Genomic DNA, 22,467 nt, shown 5'->3' on the forward strand with positions numbered 1-22,467 from the left:
CTTTCATGATCGAACTAAACACATTGAAGTGGATTGTCATTTTGTTCGTCATCACCTAGTGACTAAGACAATTTCTACTTCGCATGTAAGGAGCAAGGATCAAATTGCCGATATTTTTACGAAAGCTCTTGGAAGTGAGGCATTCGAGTATCTTCAGTCCAAGTTGGGCATTGGTACTCCAAGTGCTCCAACTTGAGGGGGAGTATTAGACGATATTTACCATATTATGAGATATGATCTTATTGTATATAATCTAACTTAGGCAATATATTATACATAACTTGTTCTTTAGGATATAGCACAAGTATATTTAGGGTTGTAATACTCTGTTAATGCAATATCAATGACGTTCAACTTCCTTCCTTTCCTCTTCTCACATATTCCTGGTTTTTCACAAATACAGTTACTACAGCTTTAATATTACTCCGTATAAGCAACCCGTGATTAATGCGACCTTAGAGAGGGTAATTGAGTCAATTTTTTGATAATCCGATATGCCAGGTATCGCAGCTCTGCTTCTACCCGGGGGCAGGACTGCACACGGAAGGTTCGAGATACCTATTGAGTTATTTGAGAATTCAACATGTAACATTTCAAGGAAAAGCCAACTTGCAGAGCTAATACGAATGAATTCATTAATAATATGGGACGAGGCTCCAATGGACAACAGATTTGCATATGAAGCATTAGACAGAACGATGAGGGATATAATGGCGTTTGATGACCCGGAGGCGGAAAACAAGGTTTTTGGGGGGAAGGTTGTGCTACTTGGAGGAGATTTCCGGCAGGTTCTACCGATAATAAACAAGGGTTCTCGACAAGACATTGTCCAAGCGTCAGTTAGTAGGTCTTATATTTGGAAGGAATGCAAAATTTACACCCTGAAAACAAGCATGCGAGTCTCGGAAGGACAAGGGGAAAGAGGGAAACAACTAAGGCACAAGCAGTTTAACGAGTGGCTGTTAGCTATGGGTGGGGGCACTCTTGAAGCCAAGGCAGAGGGGAACGAGGACGAGGCAACCTGGATTGAGATTCCAAAGGAATATATCGGAGGCATAGGGGAGCTAAAGCTGGAAACAGTAGTGAGCGAAATGTATCCGAATTTCGACCGGAGGTATGGGGACGAGGGATACCTAAGGGAAAGAGCCATCCTTACGCCTTTAAATGAAACAGACGACTACATAAACAATTACATGACCGGGCTCTTACCGGGAGAAGAGGTGACGTATAGAAGTTGAGATGAAATTTGTTCTTCGTCTACAGAGTGCGAGGACCATTTCATGTCGTACCCAACTGAATATTTGAACAGTCTGGTCTTACAGGGTCTACCTCGTCATGAGTTAAAGCTAAAGGTCGGGATGCCAGTTATATTGCTAAGGAACATAAGCCCTGCGCGGGGATTGTGCAACGGTACCCGTCTTATTATTAGTCGCCTTGGAAAGTTCATAGTGGAAGGAAAAATAATCACGGGGTCCAAAGTTGGACAACAAGTGATAATCCCGAGAATAGTGATGACTTCATCGGATACAAAGATCCCTTTTATTCTTAAACGTCAGCAGTATCCATTAAGGCCATGCTACGCCATGACGATAAACAAGAGTCAAGGGCAGTCGCTTGATTATGTTGGGGTGTATCTACCAAAGCCAGTATTTAGTCATGGCCAACTGTATGTAGCAGCGTCGAGGACAACATCACCCGAGGGATTGAGGTTCTACATTGACGATAGGGACCAGATGTATCCGAAGCACACGAGGAATATTGTTTACAAGGAAGTATTCACGAATCTACCAAATTAGGTGTCATGTGATACATTTTAGTTTTTCATTACAGGGTAGTAAGCAGTAATATTTGTAAGTCAATAACGGTTAATTTAATTAGCAAACATTAAACGAATGCGATCTTGACAATATCATATACGACTGTGACAGTGACTATAATTGATATAATTGATCAGTACTGAAACCAGTCCGATGATGTTTTAAATGGGAAGCATGATTTAGTACCGGAAATTTGTTATTATCAATGCGGATATTAATATTAATATATATCGATACAATTATAAGAGTGAGTATTATCGGATAGACATAGTTCAAAGTACATAAAACCACTTTTAAATTGTAAAAACATACAATTTATATTGCTACACTTTTCAACGTAGGTAGACTTATTAATAGAATTAGATAGATACATAATATATACAACCATTCTTAATGATTTCGTATGGAACCAATTTCATAACACAATAAAGATTTATAATAATTTCCTAAGATACCAACTAATATGTTATAATCAGTGATACTATAACGTGCCCGTGCATCGCACGGGCCTTCCAACTAGTTCTTTTCTTTTTATTATAGCGGTACATCTACTTAAACTAAAAGAATAAGAAAATTGAAAATTTTTCCGCCTAAATGCTTTTAACTAGAAATTGGGTCTAACTTTATCTATATATGTATTGGACCTACTATATGGTCTTTATGTGTCAAAGTATCTTATCAAACATCGCAGCTTCTATAGTTAGGCCAAATTTACTTCATTCATCCCCACTAAACTAAAAGAATAAGAGTTGCTCATAATTTTCATGCTCAATTGATTGATAAATATGATGGGCCCACATTAAAATTATGACTTTTAATTTATTGACTAAAAATTGCATCCACAAAATAAAATATTACAATCAAATCAAACGCCAACTAAAAATAGGCTTAACACTGTCATTATTCACGCTTAATATACCCGTAATATTCTAATTTGTTATTTTTTAAGTTGGTGGTTGGAGTTGATAAAGTTTCAAATTTATTTGTGTTTTTTTCTAAAATAAATTGTCCTTTTTTTTTAAGTTAAGTAATATAGTATTTATTAATATGGGTTGTTCTTCATAAAGGATAAGGAGTAAGAATCAATAATTCTAATTTTCCTACTAAAAATAAAAGAAAAAAGAATATAGGGGTAAATAGTATTTTTAGTTGTTTGTAAATCGTCCTTCTAAATGTGTCGTATACTGTTTATATATGTTTCCGTTATAAGGTCAATATGTGCTTGATAATAACAAAATACTAACCTTATTAGATTATGTTATTCCATAATAGCCGACTATCATTATTTTTAATAACAAAAATAGATTCACACAAAAATAACTTAATCTAAAAGTCCTTTGAATAGTAAACCATTTTTTTTAATTTTATTAATATTATGATCAGTACATTACAACATGCTATTATAACTATAACTCATTTATGTAAAAATTGTTAATTTTTACAAACTCAATAAATTTAAACCTCACAAATGTCGTGCTTTAGTACAGGATCTCAACTAGTTCTAAGTAATCAACAAGTGATGTCTTGTAAAGGTGACCACCTGCCGAACCGCACCCGTGGCCGTGAGGACAATGGCCCGATCCTGGTTGGATCAGGCTCACCCTTAATCGTGTCGTGAATTGTGAGGAGGGTTTGGCAGGCTCGATTGGCGCTAGGGGTGAAAAAACCGTGTACCCGATACGTTTTTCAAAACCGTATCGCAAAACATCACTATACAGATCCAATACGGTTTAACCAGATATACGGTTTAACCGTATATACGGTTTTTGGCTACCCTGAAAAACCGTGTATACGATATCCGTATATACGGATACGGTTTGGTGACAAATACCCAATTAAACATTGTAATTATTCAAAAGCTAATAATTACCTCTAACATAACCACCTCTTATAAAAGGCTGATTTTTGTTTATTGAGATAAGTTAGTAAGAAAATGTCGTAAAAAACATTAAAAGAGTGGAGTTGAAAGAGGAACTTTGCATTTTTTTTTACATTTTTTTATACAAAAACTTCAAACCGTGTCAGAAACCGTATATACGGTTTCATTTTTGCCCAACCCGAATACGGTGCGGTTTTTATAAATCGTATCGTGTATACGGATTTTCGTATCGTATATACGGAAATCCGTATAACTCAAAGCGTATACCGTATCGTATCCGTATTATAAAACCGTAACGTATATTTTTGCTCATCCCTAATTGGCGCAAGGATTTTTAGGTTTTTAAGTTCATTATAAAGTTTTTGAACATTGTTGTAAAAATTTATGTCAAGTTTTACATAATTAGGCAAATATATTAAGCTCAATTTATAATGTACTTCTAATGTAACTCAAAAAATATTATCAGCACTAACCTCTTGAAAAACACTATGCAATTAATTATTGTTCTGATATGATCGAGACAACGTTCGGACTTGAATCCTAGTAGTAAGTTTATACTCCGTATTAAATACCGTAGGCCTATAGCTAGCGAGTATACAAGGAATTTTAATAAGATAACACAAAATCTCATTGAAAACGGCGATATCCGTCACAACCTTGTGACGGATACCGTTTCCTCTCACAAAATATCTATGAGAGGTGAGTGGGAAAGCACATGGGGGGTGCCCCACCTTGTCCTCTCTCCCTTTTTGTGAGAGGTCTTCAACTTGTGATGGGATTAGTCCGTCATAAGCAATACGCTTTGGATAACACAAATAAATAAATTTAGTATCGATGAATTAGTACCCTCGTGAATTTCCTCAAAAAAAAAAGTCCACGCTGATGGTTGAAACACAATAATTATCTCGATACTAGCTTTTGAAGACAAGAAAAATGCGGTATAAAAGGCCGAGACCCACATTCTAGAGTGTAGTGTGAGTTATAGAGAAAAGCAAGGACGTGTTCTTTCTAACTTTTTTTCAGTTTACTTCGATTCAGTCCAGTTAAGTCAACCTTAGTCTCATCAGTTCAGCTCCAGTAAGTTCAGATTGTCTTAGTTAATTCAGTCGTATTCTGTTAAGTTTAGTTCAGTTAAGAACCATTCAGTTCAGTTCAGTTAAATTCAATTCAATTCAGTTAAACTCATTTCAACCCGAAAGACGTAATTTCACACAAGAGACAGAATTACAGTCATCTCATTTATTCAGTAAAAAAACATTGGAGGTCCTTCATTTAGCCTGGTGAATGGAACCTTTAGATACTACCCTTGATGGAGTTAATATAACTATTATCAAAAAACCTAAACCAGAGCATCACCCCGCCATACTTAGGTGACGATTTAATAGTCGGTAAGACTTGAGATATAAGAACCTGAGGCGGAATAAACCCGCTACTCGTTGCACCAGTAGCAGCAGGAATGCCAAGAAAAACCTGACCAGCATTTACAGTAGACCACTTACTCCAGGAGCTAAGTAATTGGTTGGTGTTGCCATTGTATTGGCAAGCAGCCGAAGGGTTGTTATAGAATTGAACCCAAACAAAGTCAAAAACACCGGTATTGATTGCAGCACTTAGATGTGCATCAGGAAAAGGGCATTGTGGTGCTGCAGACAGAAAGACTTTCCTTTGTGAGGTACTGTGTCCTTGGAGGGCCTTGGCTAGGACGTCGTAGTTTGCTCCTGTCCCGGCTTCTATGTCAAAATCTATTCCGTCTAGAATTGCGTTTCCAAATGGGCGCGAGGTTGAGGTTCCGCCTAGGAAGTTGTTCCATAGGAAGGTTGCTACCTATGGAAAAGAAATTAACAAATGATTAACTTATAAGAACCAAGCTCATTACAGAAAGTCTAGGGATTTTTAACTATTGCATTTTCACACCGAGAATTCTGAGTAGTCAAAGTTTATTCCGTAAAAAACATTGACCGACTATCTCTTAATACGAGTTCCCACATCCACCCAAACAAGATTTCTACAATTCACATGATTTTCAACTTCACATGAATTTAATCTTCCCGGGAATTGTATCTTCCCATGGTGAACCAAACGACTCCTATTAATAATAAAAAACAAAATAATTACATCTCTTATGAAAACTAATTCACTTAAGTAGTTTTTCAATAAACAATTTATATATATATATAAGTCGTGTTTTTAAGGAGAAAGTCCCGTCTTGAAGATTGATAATTTCACTACTCCCATTGTTACTTAGCTAATTTTTCATATTTGCCTGCTTTTGCTCTTATAATTGTTAACTTTTACGTTCACTACTCGTAATTATTGTTACTTTCACTACTTGTACATTAATATTGATAATTTCACTACTCCCGTTGTTACTTCTGTTATTTTCACTACTCCCATTGCTGCTAATATTGTTACTTTGATTATTCAAACTATTCAAATGGGTGATTACTATCATAATAACATAATTACTTTTACTCTTTAAGTATCCAATGAGTGATTTACATCCCCCATACTACTAAGAGAATAAAAATTCTCTTAATTTTCCCTCCAAAAGGCATATAGCTAAATAAGGTAACAAATAATTATTTTTTCTTTACATTATTATCTTTCCAATTAATATATTCTTATAATTAAACTCTAATATTTTAATTAAAATTCATATTTATGACTTCTTCATTAAAATCCATAATTTATTATGCAATCATTTCAATTTTCATAGATATTATTTTTCATCAGTTACACTCTAAAATTATGCACACTTCTTCTTATGCAATCTTTAACATAATTATTGTCATCACTTACACCCTAAAATTACGTAAATCTATTTCTTATATTATCGTTCATCAATATGGTGTATATTTTAAAGGACGTAACAATTTTTATGTATTTTTTTAATTAAAAAAAATATTAGTCTAATTATTGGTAAATCGTCTTTTTAAGTGCGTGGTATACTGTTTTTATCTGTTTTTGTTATAAAGTTTATAAGCGTTTTAATTAAATTTACATTTTTACATCACTTAATTGTAATTTAATGTCATAAATTAGTTTCATGCAATGATATAGCATTATAGAGTTAATTTTTATACTAAAGTAAAAATGGTTTAAGACAAAAATAACTTAACTTAAAGTGTCTTTTGATTGTAATAAACTTTCATTTTCTACCTCTTACTAAGATTATATTAGTACATTATAACATTAAAGGTACAGTTAATTTATGCAATTAATTTAATGAGAATGTCTCTTTATAAAACAAAACTAAAAAATACCGTGCTGTAACACGGAGATCTACACTAGTATATGCATTAAATATATTACATGTATGAATTAAATTAATTAAGTCGAAATAATTATGGAATATTATATTTTTTGGAAATCTAACTTGATTTATTTACTTTTTAATAATTTCCAAAATATAATATACTTATATCATATTTGTTTATGTTAAAATAATTAACATCTTTATACTAATTAATACCATAAGGAGGACATGTTTACTTTAAGGAAAATCACCATATTCCGGTGTTCTCTAAATTTATATTTCAACCAAAACTATATAATATTTACATTAAAGTCCCTTGTTCAGGTCCATCGCACAGTGTTATTGATTTAAAACTATATAGTATAATTAATTTGTATAGATTTATTTAATTACATTGAAGTCCATTGGTTTCTGAAATTAATATATAGTATTGATTGATTGATTGGATGTATTAGACTATTTAAAAAAAAAACATACTACAATTTGATTATATCACGACAAAAGTCGTCTGTAATAGTCAGGGAACGACTAAACAAACAATACTTCATAATACTTCGTAAGGGCCGCTTGAAAAAACTGAACAAACAAGTGATAAGAAAGACTGTAACTTAAAATGGACGACGAAACCAAAAACATAAAGCAGCCTCTCATGAATCACCTATGGAGATCTATGTTGAATTAATTAAACAAGGTAAAACTCTCTTTCCTAAATTTATTCTAAAATTATTAGGAAGGAATAAGACTATAAAAGATATGGTATATATTCTAATATATCATATCTCTTATTCCTTGGTAATAAAAATCATACTCCATCCTATTCCGAATAAGTGTCTCATTTGGACAATGACACGAAAATTAAGGAATATAGTTAAAATAATGAAAATTATTGTATAGGGGTAAGAATATATGAGTTAAATAATGAAAAGTATTGAATATGATGGGTTATGGATGGTTGGGGTGGTAACTAAAGAAAAGAGCTAAGGGTAGGAAAGTAAAAAATCATGTCCAAATATGGCAAATGGGACAATTATTATTATTTTATTTTTTTTGGGTCAAAAAATGGGACAATTATGTGAATAGGCGGAAATGATAAATGGGACTATTATTTAGAATAGGATGGAGTAGATTTTATGTAAAATACAAAGAAACACAATTTTCTACTTTACTTATCATGATTTTTTTTCCATAAATTTTAGTTTTTCCTTAAAACATTCTTTTCCTATATATCGACCACCGAAGTTGCTCATTAGAAAAGATTTGACAATGATGGTTTTGTTTGTTTTTGGTTTGAATTAACTAATCTCTGACCCAATTCGGGAGATCCCATGCCCACAGTTGATCATTGAGCGCTCTCATGCAACTTCTTTTATAGGTATGTAATGTAATCTCGCATATTTAACTTAACAAGAGGTCTTCTCTGAGACTGCTATATCGGTCTTAAGAATAAAACGTGTTAAATAACACCCTTTTGTATAGATGGGACAACCTTTTGTTAATCTCAATGCATTCTGATTTTGTCTTTATGTACTTGACTCGTCTTAAGGTTAAGACGTCTTCAATACCCGGCTTAAATGAGAACTTGTATTTAACTTTAGTTACTTATTATTTTTCTGTGTTTTTTTATAAGGGGTTTTTTACCTGTCTTTAGATTTACCCCTGTTTATGGCAAAGTGCAACACTTACCTCGCTGAATTTTACTTCCTCCATTCAACTCCACTTTACCACTTTACTTTATCACGTTTGTCAACGCGTGTTTTACGCGGTAAATATCATTAGCTACGTATTTGTAAAAATTATAAAAGTTAGATAATTTTAATGTACTCGTAAAGACGAATCAAACAAGATTCCACATGAATATATTTTCACTAATGTATTGAGAGAAAAATGAAATTAAATGTTTATTTGTGAATAGTGTAGAAAAGTGAAAGTGGTAGAGTGAAGTTGAATGGAGAAAGTATAAGTTTGGTCTATATGCGTACACCATATCATGTAGCTCGTTTGGAATGCGGAGTTTTGTGTTTATATTTGTTGACAGACCATGATGTTGGTGTCGCAATAAAAATCAATTGCATGAATATAGTGACGGAGCAATATTGTTTTCCTTTGCCTAAAATCGTCCTAGGGAGTATTTTGAATACACAAATATGGTTGTGCGACAAAAGCCTTTATCTCTCCTACTTTGACGTAACTGGACTGTGGATCTGGAAAGCGGGTTTCACCCAAGTTGATGCGTGGTCATGGCTCCCTATACTTGAGATAAACAGGGCTATACAACTGTGCAAGCCAGTAGCCGGTAAACATCTATCCAAGTTTGTCCTTGATGCACGTTATCGAGTAATACCGCTCGCAACCCACCCGGATGTCTCTGTAATGTACCTTCTTGTCGAATCCTCGGTATTTGCATACGATCTAAAAGCTGATACTCTAGACAAGATTTTTGTAGTACAGGGCGATCATGAGACTAAATATTTTGGTATGATTTATAAGCCGTTGCTGAGATATAGTATATGATTCAGTACAGTTTTTGCTCATGCTGTGTTTGCAGCTGCGGAGTAACGTATACGGGCACCATGTAAACTTAAAATTCAGTTTTTGTGACCTTCATGTTCAGTTTTAGTGTTTATTACTTGTTCGTTTTCTCAAGCGTCCCTTAGATTAATCTCTATATGCCGACTTTAAAAGATACTCCCTCTGACCCAGTCATTTGTATTCCTTTTCCATTTTGGGATGTCTCAGTCATTTGTTGTTCTTTCTATTTTAAGAATGAATTTGATGAGTAATTTGATCATTCCCCCTCAATTTATTCCACTTGTCATTTAGTAATTGGTTCCCTCCCATTTCCTTGGTCTTTGTGCCAAAACCAAAGGACAACAAATGACCGGGACGGAGGGAGTACCAAGTAGGCGTATTACAAAGTCTCATTTGTTCAGTCGTTCCCTTACTATTACAGACGACTTTCATCGTAGGAGTATTGCTTTGGTTATGCTTTGATATATGACTATATAAATTGTAATTTTATTATTGTCGGCCATATTTTAGATACCTTCGATAGATACAATTTTGGTAATTGCAAACGAAATTAAAATACGCATTGAGAACATGAAATACGAGTTGAGTTAAAAACTAGCAACCACTCTATTAACACACCTGACTACAACATTTTAAATAACAAACCCGTGCAATTTGCACGGGTTTAAGACTAGTTTTATTACTAATTGCCTAAACTAAACAACACTTCTCCTACATATTTTTGTGTATTGTTTTATATTTTTCTATTTAACCGTTGTTTTTGTGTGAGGGGTTTGCTTGAGGGTACGGTTTCGAACGATTATACAGGGTTCAACTTTTTTAAACGACATTCGAGCAATATTAGGTCAGTCTCCAAATTTTATGAACTACCCTAAATCCATTAAAATAAAATTATTAAATTTAAACAGTTAAATATGAATTCGGTTATCGCTATTAGGAAAGGAATGGATAAATACCATCGTTGAGATTTGAGAACAATTCCATACACCTACTTATGCATGTAAATTATGTAATAAATTAAACTAATATATAAATCATTAAGAAAGATAATCATAGAACCAAATAAATAAGAAATCTCACATTATGAATAAACCTGGCAAAAGTGTCGAGTTCGGGTCCGTGTTCATGTCACATGTAAACGGGTCCTGAACCTTTCAACCCAAACCCGACTCAAATAATTGTCGTGTCGTGTTCGCGTCAACCCAATTACATAAATGGGCCATCCAGCCTCAACCCTCTCTAAGGGAGATCTGCGATTCTCGATCTTCCCTTCCAGCTATGGTTCGTCCACGAAAAGTTATTGTTCCCCTCGTCCCACCACGCCGGGGCCGTTCTCAAGGCGAAGTCCCTGATGAAGTATCATCTCCCCCACAGGTAACACTGCTCAATGATGTGATTAATCATGCTTTAGTCGTTAACTACATTGTGACTAATCTATAGCTCGCTATACCACATATATGGCTAAACTGTCTATAATTAAATCATAGATTTTAATGTAACATATCACAATTTGATAAGCTGATCAAACTAGTATTATAATACATCTTCATAACCAAATGAATACCATCATTTCTAATCCCGCAAACCTCTACTTGATGTATTTTATATTTATAACAAACTACTGAACTTCAGGTTCAGTTGGGATAATATACTTGTTTGTTTTTTACCAGCTTTTCCTTATCATTCTCCCCCTAAGGTGGTAAAAACTATCTGTACCAGATAGATTTAATGGGCAATAGATCATAATATCCACCTTAATTGTCCTATGTAGCTGGTTTTTTAAGTGTTGAACCATAATGCCCAATTCAGGAGATCAACGATTTCATATAATAATCAAACAGTGATTTCTAATCACAAGAACTACTTGGAAAAATGATTATATGTGGCTTTTAGCCACTCAATATAGTATCAATTCATATTTGAACATTTAAGTTCTTTATTACACTCCGAGTAGTTGTTAGATCTCCAATAAACATACTCAGTCTTCGTGTAATGTCTTGCCTTTCATAAATTTACACGACAGACTTTCAACACTTATATTTTCCGTTTAAGATAAACTTCAGGTTTATCAAAACGGGTATAATAAGAAGCCGGATGACCTTAACTGTCACATCTTAATAACCAATTCATGTCAACTTTCTTAGTTTGCTCACAATCCCTGGCAATCTTTCAAAGAAAATAAAATGTGTCTCAATCACTTATCATATACCACATTTTAGATGACCATATTTCTCATGCTAATCTTCTGATTAGCAATATTGGTATTATATAAGTTAAATGATGTGACATAGGACACAACGAGTGTCTCGTATATATAGGCAAGATTCATTAATACTCAAATGGAAAATATATTACTTTTTGAATATTTTCATATATAATAATTATATCAAGACCAATAATTATAACATCAAACATATTAAAGCCATTATTAATAATTCAAAATATACAATGCTAAATAGAAAAAAATTACACTCGGTGATGAACATTGACAGAAAATTGTAAGACATTGGTCAATTGCATGCACCACAACAAACATATTATTATATGAGTACCATGCTTACTAAATACACAATGCTAAGACATACAAGCTATAGCAAGTAATTAGCAGATTGAATGTGTTAATTACAAAACGAATTAGATTTGAACTGAAGTAATACCAAAACGAATTAAATTTACCCGGATATATTTTTTAGTCAAATTTATTACTTCTCGTGTGTCTGTCCCAGTAATATGTTTACACTTTCTTTCTTTATTTTATGAGGAGAAAATAAAGAAGTGTAAACATATCACTGAAACAATGGAGTAATAACATTCAATCGATTTGCCATATAGGTTGTACTACACTTTGGCTTCATATTGCGCACATATATATATTGAATGATACGGAGTATTACACATAATCCAGTTCAATTGGGATTCAGAATAACTCAACGTATGTTCGAAATGATGAAATCGGCCCTTTTACTGTTGCCACAAGTCTCTTAAGAGAACAGTCTCGGATTCACTTGATCGTGCATACGTGCCTTTAACTTTTGAGTTTAAACTGTGAACTTTTGGTCCAGGACAACTTTGAGTTTTAGATGTTCTCCGTCCATTTTTGTACGTGCAAGCTCGCTTTAGAAGCCTGCAAAGCATAAACCAATAATCAATCATAGTTAGCTATACTAGTTCAAATTAATGTCAGTTTCGGCCAAGATATAAGTATTTTCTGAGCATTGTTTGATTTCGTACCTCTTTGTCCCAATCGCACCTATATGTGATGATTGCAAGTATAAGAGTTTGAACGAGGGTGCCTCCGAAAATCATCCCGGCCCAAATACCCTGTGTCCGTACATGAGATTAATCGAGATGTACAATTGAACATTCAAAAGATACAAGGATATTCTCTCGTGTAGTCCTTAACTTTTTCATTTTTTTAAGATGTACCCCTCCTTTCTTGAAAAAAAAAAATTTGAACGTCAATAACTCTTGCTACAAGTTCAGAATATGATGGTCGGGAATTATGGTCGTTCAAAGTTTATTCGTTTAAAAAGCTTTGACCAACAACCATAACTACCCGGCTACGAGTTCAAAATGCGGTGAATTTTTTTTTTTCAAATTCAAGGCCTTGACGAGATAATTGGCTTGTAAAAAATTACCGTTTTCTTAACTCGTAACAGAGAATTATTGTCGGTCAAAGTTTTTTTTTTTTTTCTGAAAAACGAGGGTACACCTTAGAAAACGAAAAAGTTCAGGTACAAAAGAATATCCCAAAGATGTAGGGTACTATGGAATAAGGTTTACCATAACTCCAAGATCGAATTGCCAACCCATCAAGATTCCGAGAGGGACGCCCAAGAGGTAGTAGCAACCGAGATTTATGTACGCTACTAGACTTTGCCACCCTGATCCGACAGCAACACCGGAAAGGACAGGCTGAATGCTGTTAAGAAGGATGGTGAAGGCCAAGAGAACTGACAGTTGGCTAACAGCTTCAATTACTGGCGGACTGGTGGAGAAAATGAACGTAAAGTCGTCGTGTAGAATTAGAACTAACAGAAAGAAGAATAGTCCGATTACAACTGATGTGCCCACTGCCACCATCGTAGCAAACTTGGCTCCTTTACCGTTTCCTGCTCCTAGTTCATTAGCTACCCTTACTCTGTGCATGCATCAGTATATCAGCGTGTGTCAATTTAACATCATTATTTTATTCATCGGTCCAGGTCATTTTGTTGTTTCAGGTTTGAGTCATTTCTGGTTCCTTAATAATAAGGTCGGCCAACTCAGAAGTCGCGTTTAAATTTATTATGGATATCAGCACTTACCCCGCACCAGCGAAAAATGCAAAAGGGATCATCATTTCCCATCCATTGATACTCATACTACAAAACAGTGAAAAACGTATACATGTTATAAATTGAGAACGCGTTCAGACCTTAAAGGCGTTATGCCGGGAGACAAAATCCTTACCAAATAGATAAAGCATCCAATGCAATCTCTGCATTCTTCAGATTTCCTGTCATCAGTATCAGTATTTTGTAGTACCAATTCTCCAAGCTGTATGCTCATCATAATAACCGCAATTGCATTAGAATGTCGTTGATTATGAACATACTACCGAAACTATACAAACTCCCCGAGGTAGATCAAATATTTAAACATCGTCAATTCACATGACTTTGCATGATTTGACTTCATAAACTTCCCCTGTCCCAGTGAATAGTTAGTAAACGGGAGAAAAGGGAAAAGGGAAAAGGGAAAAGGGGTGCGTACCAAAGCATGACACCGGAAGCAGCAGAGAGCTTGACAAATTCCCAAAGCCCTGTAAACGCTTCCATAGAAAACCCGGGCCAAGTAAGGGGACAACCTCCCAAAACACAATAACCAAACAGGCCAAACACCAAGACCCACCAGGCAAAGTTTTGAGTAATGGCTACACCAACAATTCCACACTGGAGCACCGAAACAAACAACCAAGACACGAATATATGAACCATGAATGCCACCATTGACACCCATGCCACCACGCCGGCCTTGAGCTGACACTGCAAGAATCTTTGAAGAGGGAATTGAAACGCAAAGCTGAAGTGCAACGGTAATAACCACAAAGACACCACCCCGGCTAACTCTGCCACATCATCTGGTTGACCGAACAGTTTTAACAAAGGGGTGGCGAATATGTACAATGGTAATAGAAGTATAGAACATACAAATAGTACGATCCATGACCGTTGCATATACACTCCTAACATGTGGTACTTCTTTGCTCCGTATGCTTGGCCACATAGCGTCTCTAGTGCACTCGCCATCCCTAGCTGCTCAAAACAACTCGTATATTAGATACTCCCTCCAATCCAATTCAAACTAACATATTGCATCTACTCTGTTGTCATTTGAAATATGAATGCATAACCAAGAATTTATTGAGCCCATATTAAGATATAGGGCTGAAACCAAGTGGTGTTAGTCCAGTGGTAGCCGGGTTAAACCTTAAAGCTTGCAGAAATGCAGGAGTTGAGAGGTCCCGGGTTCGACTACCAGCTGGGGCGATGATCACTTGGCCACTGCAGCCCCCGAAAGGGGTGGCTTACATGGTCCATGTGGTGGTGCGGGAATGCATGGGCCCGGGGGATTCAACCCCCTCGTCATCAAAAAAAAAAAGATATAGGGCTGAACATCGAAAATGCTCGTAAGGGTGGAGTCTACTGGCTAAATCAAGCCTCCCTAAGAGCAAAATCTTGTGGAGCATTCTTGGTCTGAGTCCATGCCTAACAGACTTTGACTCTGTCACCCTCGGGTGACTTACCTGGTATACCGTATACGTGGTTTGCAGGACACCCGAGGGTTTACCCAAATGGAAAATTTAAAGTAAAAGTTTCATATTTGAAATTTTTCTTCAAAAATTAACTCTGACTCGACTAATGACGAAAATGTAGGGAGTAATAATGATTGTAGAATACCATAAGACCGTAATCGAAGCCGACGATGACATTGCAGCCAATGGAGATAGCAGCAAGCTCAAGATCACCAAGGTGACCAGCAAAGGCTTGTGTAATAACAAGCATACTGTAAGAAGCGATACGACTGACGATAGACGGTCCAACAATATGCCATAGTTTCTTGGATTCAACCCATACTTTTCTTACAATATCCTCATTAAAATCTTCATCATATTCTAATGATTGCTTTAATTGAAGAGGTTTATCTGAATCATCATACGAGTAGTTTTTTAACAAGGGAACTTTTTGGTCTTCTAGTTTTTGAGACATTTTCTTCAATAATTACGAATTTAAGACGAAAGGGTAGAAAGAAATGTGTGATTGGAATGAGATGTTTATTTATAGTAGTAAGAGTACAATATATGAATTTGGAGAGTAGTGAACGAGCAACGCAATGCATGATGCAAAGGTGCTTGGAAGACGTATTCTCTGTCCCATTTATTTACGCGTTTTATCTTGTGTCACACTACCTTTTCTATCCACAAATCATTATGTGAACCTATCCACAAATCATTATGTGAACCATAATAATGGAGCACTACGTCATAACATGAGATATCAGAGTCGTATATTGAAAATATTTAGCAAACCAGCAGAATACGTAACTGATATTGGTAAAAAATAAGTTAATTTGATCAAATAAGCTACGTGTAACCTATTTCAATCTGAATGTCTTGTCAAACGGAGCTAAAAAAAATTGAGCATCCGCTATAATGAGTGGCGTAGAATGAGCAAGGTTGTGAATGGAGGCGGTCATGAGAAAAGTGGACTCGTGGTGCGCACGTTAATGAGGAAAGTTTGTGTTCGGCAATTGTTTGTTACTGTCTTTGGTCATTGATGTTAATGTTTCATTATGTTTTTTAGTTTTTGTCATTAATAAGGCGACTAGATATGGTCCATAGGTACAATTTGAGATGCGGTGGAAATCAAAACTAAAATTAAAATAAACAAATTTTCATTTAAGACGGGTCAACTATTTAAGTACATACAATTAACAAATTATATGTACGTGGTTTAGGAATTATTTAAAGTTTTGACATAGGATAGTATTTGACTTGTCGCTCGTCTTAAGTGTAAAATTGATAATTTATAATTTACGTATTAAAAAAGACTTATCAATTAAAATGAAATAAAACCTTGATGTATAAATATTGAATATAGTACAATACTACTCCGTAGTATAATAATGTGATTAACACAAATACTATTATACAACTGGTTGTACAAGAGCATTATACAACCTTAACCAATCTAACTGAGCTTATGCGTATTTTTTTCGAGCTCTTATAGTTTTTGATTTATATTTTAATTTTTTGATATTAAAAATTAAAATCTAATTGAGCTCATATATATTATTTTTGAGTTTCATTATAATTTTATAAGTTCAATATTTTTATAATGGAGTTCATATTATTTTAAACAAAGCTCGTAATTTATAGGTCTAAGTTTGAGTAAACACATTATAAAGCTCAACTTCTTTTATATACAACCAATACAACTGGTTGTATAATCTACTTATTGTGTAATTAATGTGTCTTGGTTTTATCCCTTTTTTGTTTCTAATGTTTGATGATGGTTGTTTTGTGTGTACTGTATTCGTTGCATCTTGGGATTTTCTACAATTTTAAGAAGAGAAATTAGGTTTTGCCTACTAAAAAAATGGAGAAATAATAGTATATATATATAGTCAATTAGTCACCAGCCGTCATGGGTAATGCTTCTTCAAGTTTACTAGTACTAGTGAACTTGGAGTGCAAGTATAAAGCATTGGCCATATAAACTTATACTAGGACAATTACACTTAATTCGTCCGCATTTTTGAAAGAGATGTGTTTTTTTACATACGAATTTACTCTTTTACATATATCTTTTGCAACCATATGTCTCATTTTCCAGAATTTGATGAGGAATTTTAAGTGGGACAACCGCAAAGGATAAGAAATGCATAGGAAATACATCAAAACTAGGACGTTGGAGCGGGTAAAGAGAGTGTTATCCAAGTTGGGTTGGCGGGGCAGGTATGGTAATCATTGCGTATGTAACTGATAGTTAAAACGGGCTTCATACTTGGGTCTAAATGGGCGAGTAAATGAGAATTGCTATGAGGTGGGGCGGACAAATGGATACTCACATAGTCACATGGTCTAACATGGTACAAAAAGTGGTTCTTAAAGTTTCACGGGTTTCGCCCATTCGCGGGTAGCGGGTGGGTGACAATATGGACACTCACTTTGCATCCGCCTTGTCCAATGACATCCCTAATCCCTAATCAAATCTAAGTTTCATGTTGTGAAGGATGACATATCCATTTAGTGTTCTTGACTGCAAGGATTGGTAAACTTTGGAACATCTCTCAACGGCCCAATCCAATATAGTAATAGCAACATAGCCCAAACCTCAAGTTAAGGTTGGTTGCCGAATCGTTTTAGATTAACCGGGTTCATCGGCTTCCATCGTTAGACTCTGATAACCGGCCAATCCTCATATTAGGAAATTAAAAATAGAACGGAAATAATAAATCGATAAGTAAATCATAAAAGCTTTAGATAATGAAAATTAACAATGTATCTAAAAATTTGGAGTCTCGTGGTCAAAATTTGGAGAAATTTCTAAGTGTTTTAGGTTCAAGGCTTCAAGCCTTAATAGAGCAATTTTGTGGGGTAAAATGGTTTGTGTTATGTCTTCTAAACTTCGAGTTTGTCATCCTAATGAGGGTGGTTGATATGTTGCAAGTTATCATATACAGCCAGGGTTTATCCAATACGCACCAAAAGTATCAGTTAAAGGGAAAAAATATCAACCCTAAAGATGGAAGCAGACCATGCCTTTTGCCGATCCACCGTGCCCGGAGGAAAAAGGCTTCGTGTCGTGTCGGCAATGTCATATCATGTCGTGCCGATGAAATGAAATGAAATGGCGGCTCAAGCACGACCCACATAACGGTGAAACGAAACCCTCCAAAATAGTGAAATAGTGATGAACTCGCTATCCAAATTCATCCATCACTATAGAGCTAGTGTCTTGTGTATAGTACCATCGTACAAATTTGCGGTCATTTCTCTCCATTTCCTCTCACAATCTATTTAAATAATAATTACCCCTTCATTCTCATTTCCATTTATTTTTATGCGTAAATTTAGAACTGTTAGATGTTGTCAAAATGCGATCCGGATCATTCATAGGAACTTGCCTCTCCATTTCTTTTTAGAAAATGGAGAGAAATTGGGCTCCAAATTTGCATCTTCACTATAACCATTTTGAGGTACACAATCAGAAAACCCTTCATCATGTAACCAATTTATCAAACTAATTCATCGAATAGTCACTCTATATTGTGTAAGATATTCCATAAAATAAATAAGTATTTTATTAATAAATAAGTATTTTATTAATATTTAATTAAGTTATTTTATGGAAATTAAGTTGGTCCATTGTATGGTGGAATTTACCTAGGATTTTGTTTCCACTATTGTCTCCCATAAGTTACCACTCACAATTTAGGAAACTGTCTTGTTGACTCTTTGATGGCAAGAGTCTATATAAGGGGAGCATATTTATTCTGATTAAGGTTCACCAAGCCTACCTCATTAAGAAAATACACCATCTAAATTGTGAGACTGAGGGTTTGGAAGCCAAGTCAGTAGTATTGGGGCATAAGAAATTGGGTTATTCTTAAGACGGATAAATTATTTCAAGCAATGGCTGGAGGTAAGTAATCGATCTCTTTTATCGCTTCCGCATTCAGTTTATACATGTTCATTATGAAACTAGAACATGTTATTTTAGACTATAAAACTTTTAGTTGGTATCAGAGCGAGTAATCGCCTCTGTCTTGCTTGAAATTAATCTTACGACAGTCTTCGATCATACACTGAATTTGAAATTTTTTCTTTCGAAATTATATTATTCGTCGTATGATTGAAATCTAGAAATCTATTTTGGTTCGTATGTGCTGACATTGTAGTATGTTATGCAACTTGATTTTATTCGGTAAAGATTTCAGTTAGGCGAGAGGAAGACGGCAATAACCATTTGCATTCATTCTTTGTAATTTTTGTGATGTGACCTTTTGTTGCTATCCTCACAATTTCTTTGATAACACGTACTGATAATTGTATGCACTTTATTATTTGAGCATGAAATTGACTAATTTCATATACCGCTGCATTCTGCTAGAATTATCTGTCAATATTTATTAATCAGATTGTAATGGCTATTGTGCATTATATGGAGATTGTTTTATTTTTTCACGTATGCGTTTAATAATAGCCTTGCACTAATTCATGTCACCTCTTATTGAGGGAGACCAAGTTAAATTTCTGGTCATATATGTTTCTATATACATGAAGCTGAGTATATAGATTAAATTTATTGTTTAATGTCGAGTGGTTCAAAATTTTATTAGTTACAGAATAGCCACAGCATTTTTAATTAATTAAAATTTTATTTGGGAACCACATGTGGAAACTAGACATTATTTGTAATTAGTCGTATGTAATATAATGAGACTTACGCACAGGAATCTTGTTGTATGTATTTGTATGACTAATTAGGATGATATATTGAATCTTGTTTCTTAATCTACCCACAGGAGTTAAGAGATGTATATGGTTTGATAGTATTGTCATAAAGTTAAAATTTATATGTATCTAATTGAGTAGAGCTTTAGCCCACATGCAAGTTTTATGTCTCTAGATACATATTTGAGCATGATTTACATTGGTAAAGCATGATTGAGTTTAAAGTCTCAATTTTGGTAATAAGCATGTTATTTATTATATTTGCAGCAATTTTACCTGGGAGTTCTACTGATGTTAAATTTGACATTCCTGAATTGAACGGTGATAACTATAAGGTCTGGAAAGAGAGAATGTTACTGCAATTGGGATGGTTAGATATTGATTATGCTATTCGGAAAGACGAACCACCTAAAGTAACTAAAGAAAGCACTAAAGAAGCAATTGATCTTTATGAAAAGTGGGAGAAATCTAATCGTCTCTCTATTATGTTCATAAAGACCAGAATGTGTGCTAGTATTCGTGGTTCACGATCAAAGATACTAAAGTTATAGATCTAATTAAGGCCATCGATGAGTAGTTTGCAACTTCTGATAAAGCTCTTGCTAGTACCTTAATAATGCAGTTTTCATCTTTGAGGCTCACCGAGACTAAAGGTGTGCGTGATTATATCATGCACATGAGGGATATTGCAGCCCAACTTAAGACTTTGGAAGTTACTATGTCTAACTCTTTCCTTGTGCACTTCATTTTATGCACTCTTCCTCCAAAATATGCTCCTTTTAAGATCTCTTACAACACACATAAGGATAAATGGTCAATTAATGATCTTATGGTCATGTGTGTTCAAGAGGAGGGCAGATTGTTGATGGAGGAAGGTGAAAAGGTGAACCTTACTGTTGCTTCTTCTTCAAAGAGGCAAAAGGATCACACTAAAGATAAGGGAAAGGAAAGATTTCAAATGAGCTTGACCATTAAGAAGGAGTCTACGTGTTTCTTCTGTAAAAAGAAGGGACACATGAAGATAGACTGCATTAAGTTTAAGGCTTGGCTAAAGAATAAAGGTAATTTTCATGCGTTTGTTTGTTATGAATCTAATATGGTTAATGTTAATCATAATACATGGTGGATTGATTCTGGAACTACAATCCATGTTTCAATACCTTGCAGGTATGACAAACCTAAGGAAACCAAAGTGGGCGGTGAACTTTCAATCTATTAAGAAACCAGATTAGTTCACATGTGGAGGCCATTGGGACATGCAACTTAATATTAAGTAGTGGTTTTATTTTGCATTTGGAAAAGACATTTTACGTTCCAAATTTCTCTAGAAATTTGATTTCAGTATCAAGACTTGTACCTTTGGGTTTTACCTTTAATTTTTCAGACTCTAGATTCAGTATTCTCAGAAATTCTGAAACTATTGGTTATGATATTTTGTCTGATAATTTATATCGTCTTGAACTGCAAAATAATATTACTCATAATTCTATGCATGTCAATGCTGGTTTAAAACGTTGTATTATGAATGAGAATTCCTCTATTTTGTGGCACCGGAGATTGAGACATATCTCCATTGAGAGGGTAAAAAGATTAGTAAAAGATGGAGTACTTGATACTTTAGACTTTACTGATTTTGATACTTGTGTTAGTTGCATTAAGGGTAAGCAAACTAACATGTCTAAGAAAGGTGCAAAGAGAAGTTCTAGCCTATTAGAAATCATACATACGGATATTTGTTGTCCGGACATGAACGCTAATGATCCAAAATATTTTATCACCTTTATTGATGATTACTCACGTTATATGTATCTTTACTTACTTCGTTCTAAGGATGAAGCTTTTGATGCCTTTAAATTGTTTAAGGCTGAAGTAGAGAACCTATGCGGTAAGCGCATTAAGATTGTGAGATCTGATAGAGGTGGTGAATACTATGGTAGATACACTGAGAACGGACAGGCACCTGGTCCATTTGCTAAATTTCTTCAAGAGCATGGGATTGTTGCCTAATACACTATGCCTGGTTCTCCGCACTGAGAATGGTGTAGCGAAAGAAGAAATAGGACATTAATTGAGATGGTGCGTTGTATGAGAAGTAATGTTAAACTTCCTTCATTTTTGTGGGTTGATGCTCTTAAGACGGCATCGTATATATTAAATCTGTAATACTCCGTATTTATGAGTCTTGGGGTACTCTATCGAGTAGGCCTTACTCTGTCGAGTAAGGGTGAGTTGCGCTTTTAAATAGTTTCTGACCTGTTTGGTACTCGATCGAGTAACTAAGATACTCGATCGAGTAGAGGGGTACTCGATCGAGTACCTGGGCTACTCGATCGAGTAGCCGGTTTACGGGGGTTGTTTTCTCGGGTTTTGTTAATTATGCGATTAAGGTATATAATCTTTTCGTTATTCATTCTAATCACTTTTTCTAAGACCTAATCACTGTGAGAAGAGAAAAGCAAACTACGTTCATCACCTTAATCGCATT

General features: G+C 34.8%; 3 protein-coding genes across 3 annotated transcripts; 1 reads left to right on the plus strand and 2 right to left on the minus strand.

Annotated features, from left to right (window-relative positions):
- Positions 1-494: 494 nt before the first annotated feature.
- On the plus strand, positions 495-1,796 carry LOC141608516 (uncharacterized). The gene is made up of 2 exons (XM_074427862.1): positions 495-1,220; positions 1,323-1,796. Exons 1-2 carry the CDS (start codon positions 495-497, stop codon positions 1,794-1,796), a joined length of 1,200 nt encoding a protein of 399 aa, XP_074283963.1.
- Positions 1,797-4,978: 3,182 nt separating this feature from the next.
- On the minus strand, positions 4,979-8,659 carry LOC141608517 (acidic endochitinase Pun g 14, amyloplastic-like). Its single transcript, XM_074427863.1, has 2 exons — positions 8,636-8,659; positions 4,979-5,520 (listed from the first exon to the last, which is right to left on the minus strand). The coding sequence occupies exons 1-2, from the start codon at positions 8,657-8,659 to the stop codon at positions 4,990-4,992; spliced, it is 555 nt and encodes a 184-aa protein (XP_074283964.1). The 3' UTR covers positions 4,979-4,989.
- Positions 8,660-12,325: 3,666 nt separating this feature from the next.
- On the minus strand, positions 12,326-15,803 carry LOC141606371 (protein DETOXIFICATION 27-like). Its single transcript, XM_074425466.1, has 7 exons — positions 15,424-15,803; positions 14,237-14,778; positions 13,934-14,020; positions 13,789-13,845; positions 13,265-13,622; positions 12,713-12,802; positions 12,326-12,605 (listed from the first exon to the last, which is right to left on the minus strand). The coding sequence occupies exons 1-7, from the start codon at positions 15,730-15,732 to the stop codon at positions 12,558-12,560; spliced, it is 1,491 nt and encodes a 496-aa protein (XP_074281567.1). The 5' UTR covers positions 15,733-15,803; the 3' UTR covers positions 12,326-12,557.
- Between the last annotated feature and the right edge of the window lie 6,664 nt (positions 15,804-22,467).

The sequence above is a fragment of the Silene latifolia genome, chromosome 10 (assembly GCF_048544455.1).
Source record: "Silene latifolia isolate original U9 population chromosome 10, ASM4854445v1, whole genome shotgun sequence".
Lineage (NCBI taxonomy): Eukaryota > Viridiplantae > Streptophyta > Magnoliopsida > Caryophyllales > Caryophyllaceae > Silene > Silene latifolia.

Coding starts and splice junctions, on each gene's coding strand:
- LOC141608516 (XM_074427862.1), top strand. CDS start 495: ATGCCAGGTATCGCAGCTCTGCTTCTACCCGGGGGCAGGACTGCACAC. Junction 1,221..1,322: donor GGCTCTTACCGGGAGAAGAG/GTGACGTATAGA, acceptor CTGGTCTTACAG/GGTCTACCTCGTCATGAGTT.
- LOC141608517 (XM_074427863.1), bottom strand. CDS start 8,659: ATGGAGGAAGTAAAATTCAGCGAG. Junction 5,521..8,635: donor AGGAAGTAAAATTCAGCGAG/GTAAGTGTTGCA, acceptor TCTTTTCCATAG/GTAGCAACCTTCCTATGGAA.
- LOC141606371 (XM_074425466.1), bottom strand. CDS start 15,732: ATGTCTCAAAAACTAGAAGACCAAAAAGTTCCCTTGTTAAAAAACTAC. Junction 13,846..13,933: donor TTGGATGCTTTATCTATTTG/GTAAGGATTTTG, acceptor ACTGTTTTGTAG/TATGAGTATCAATGGATGGG. Junction 12,606..12,712: donor GGTGCGATTGGGACAAAGAG/GTACGAAATCAA, acceptor TATGCTTTGCAG/GCTTCTAAAGCGAGCTTGCA.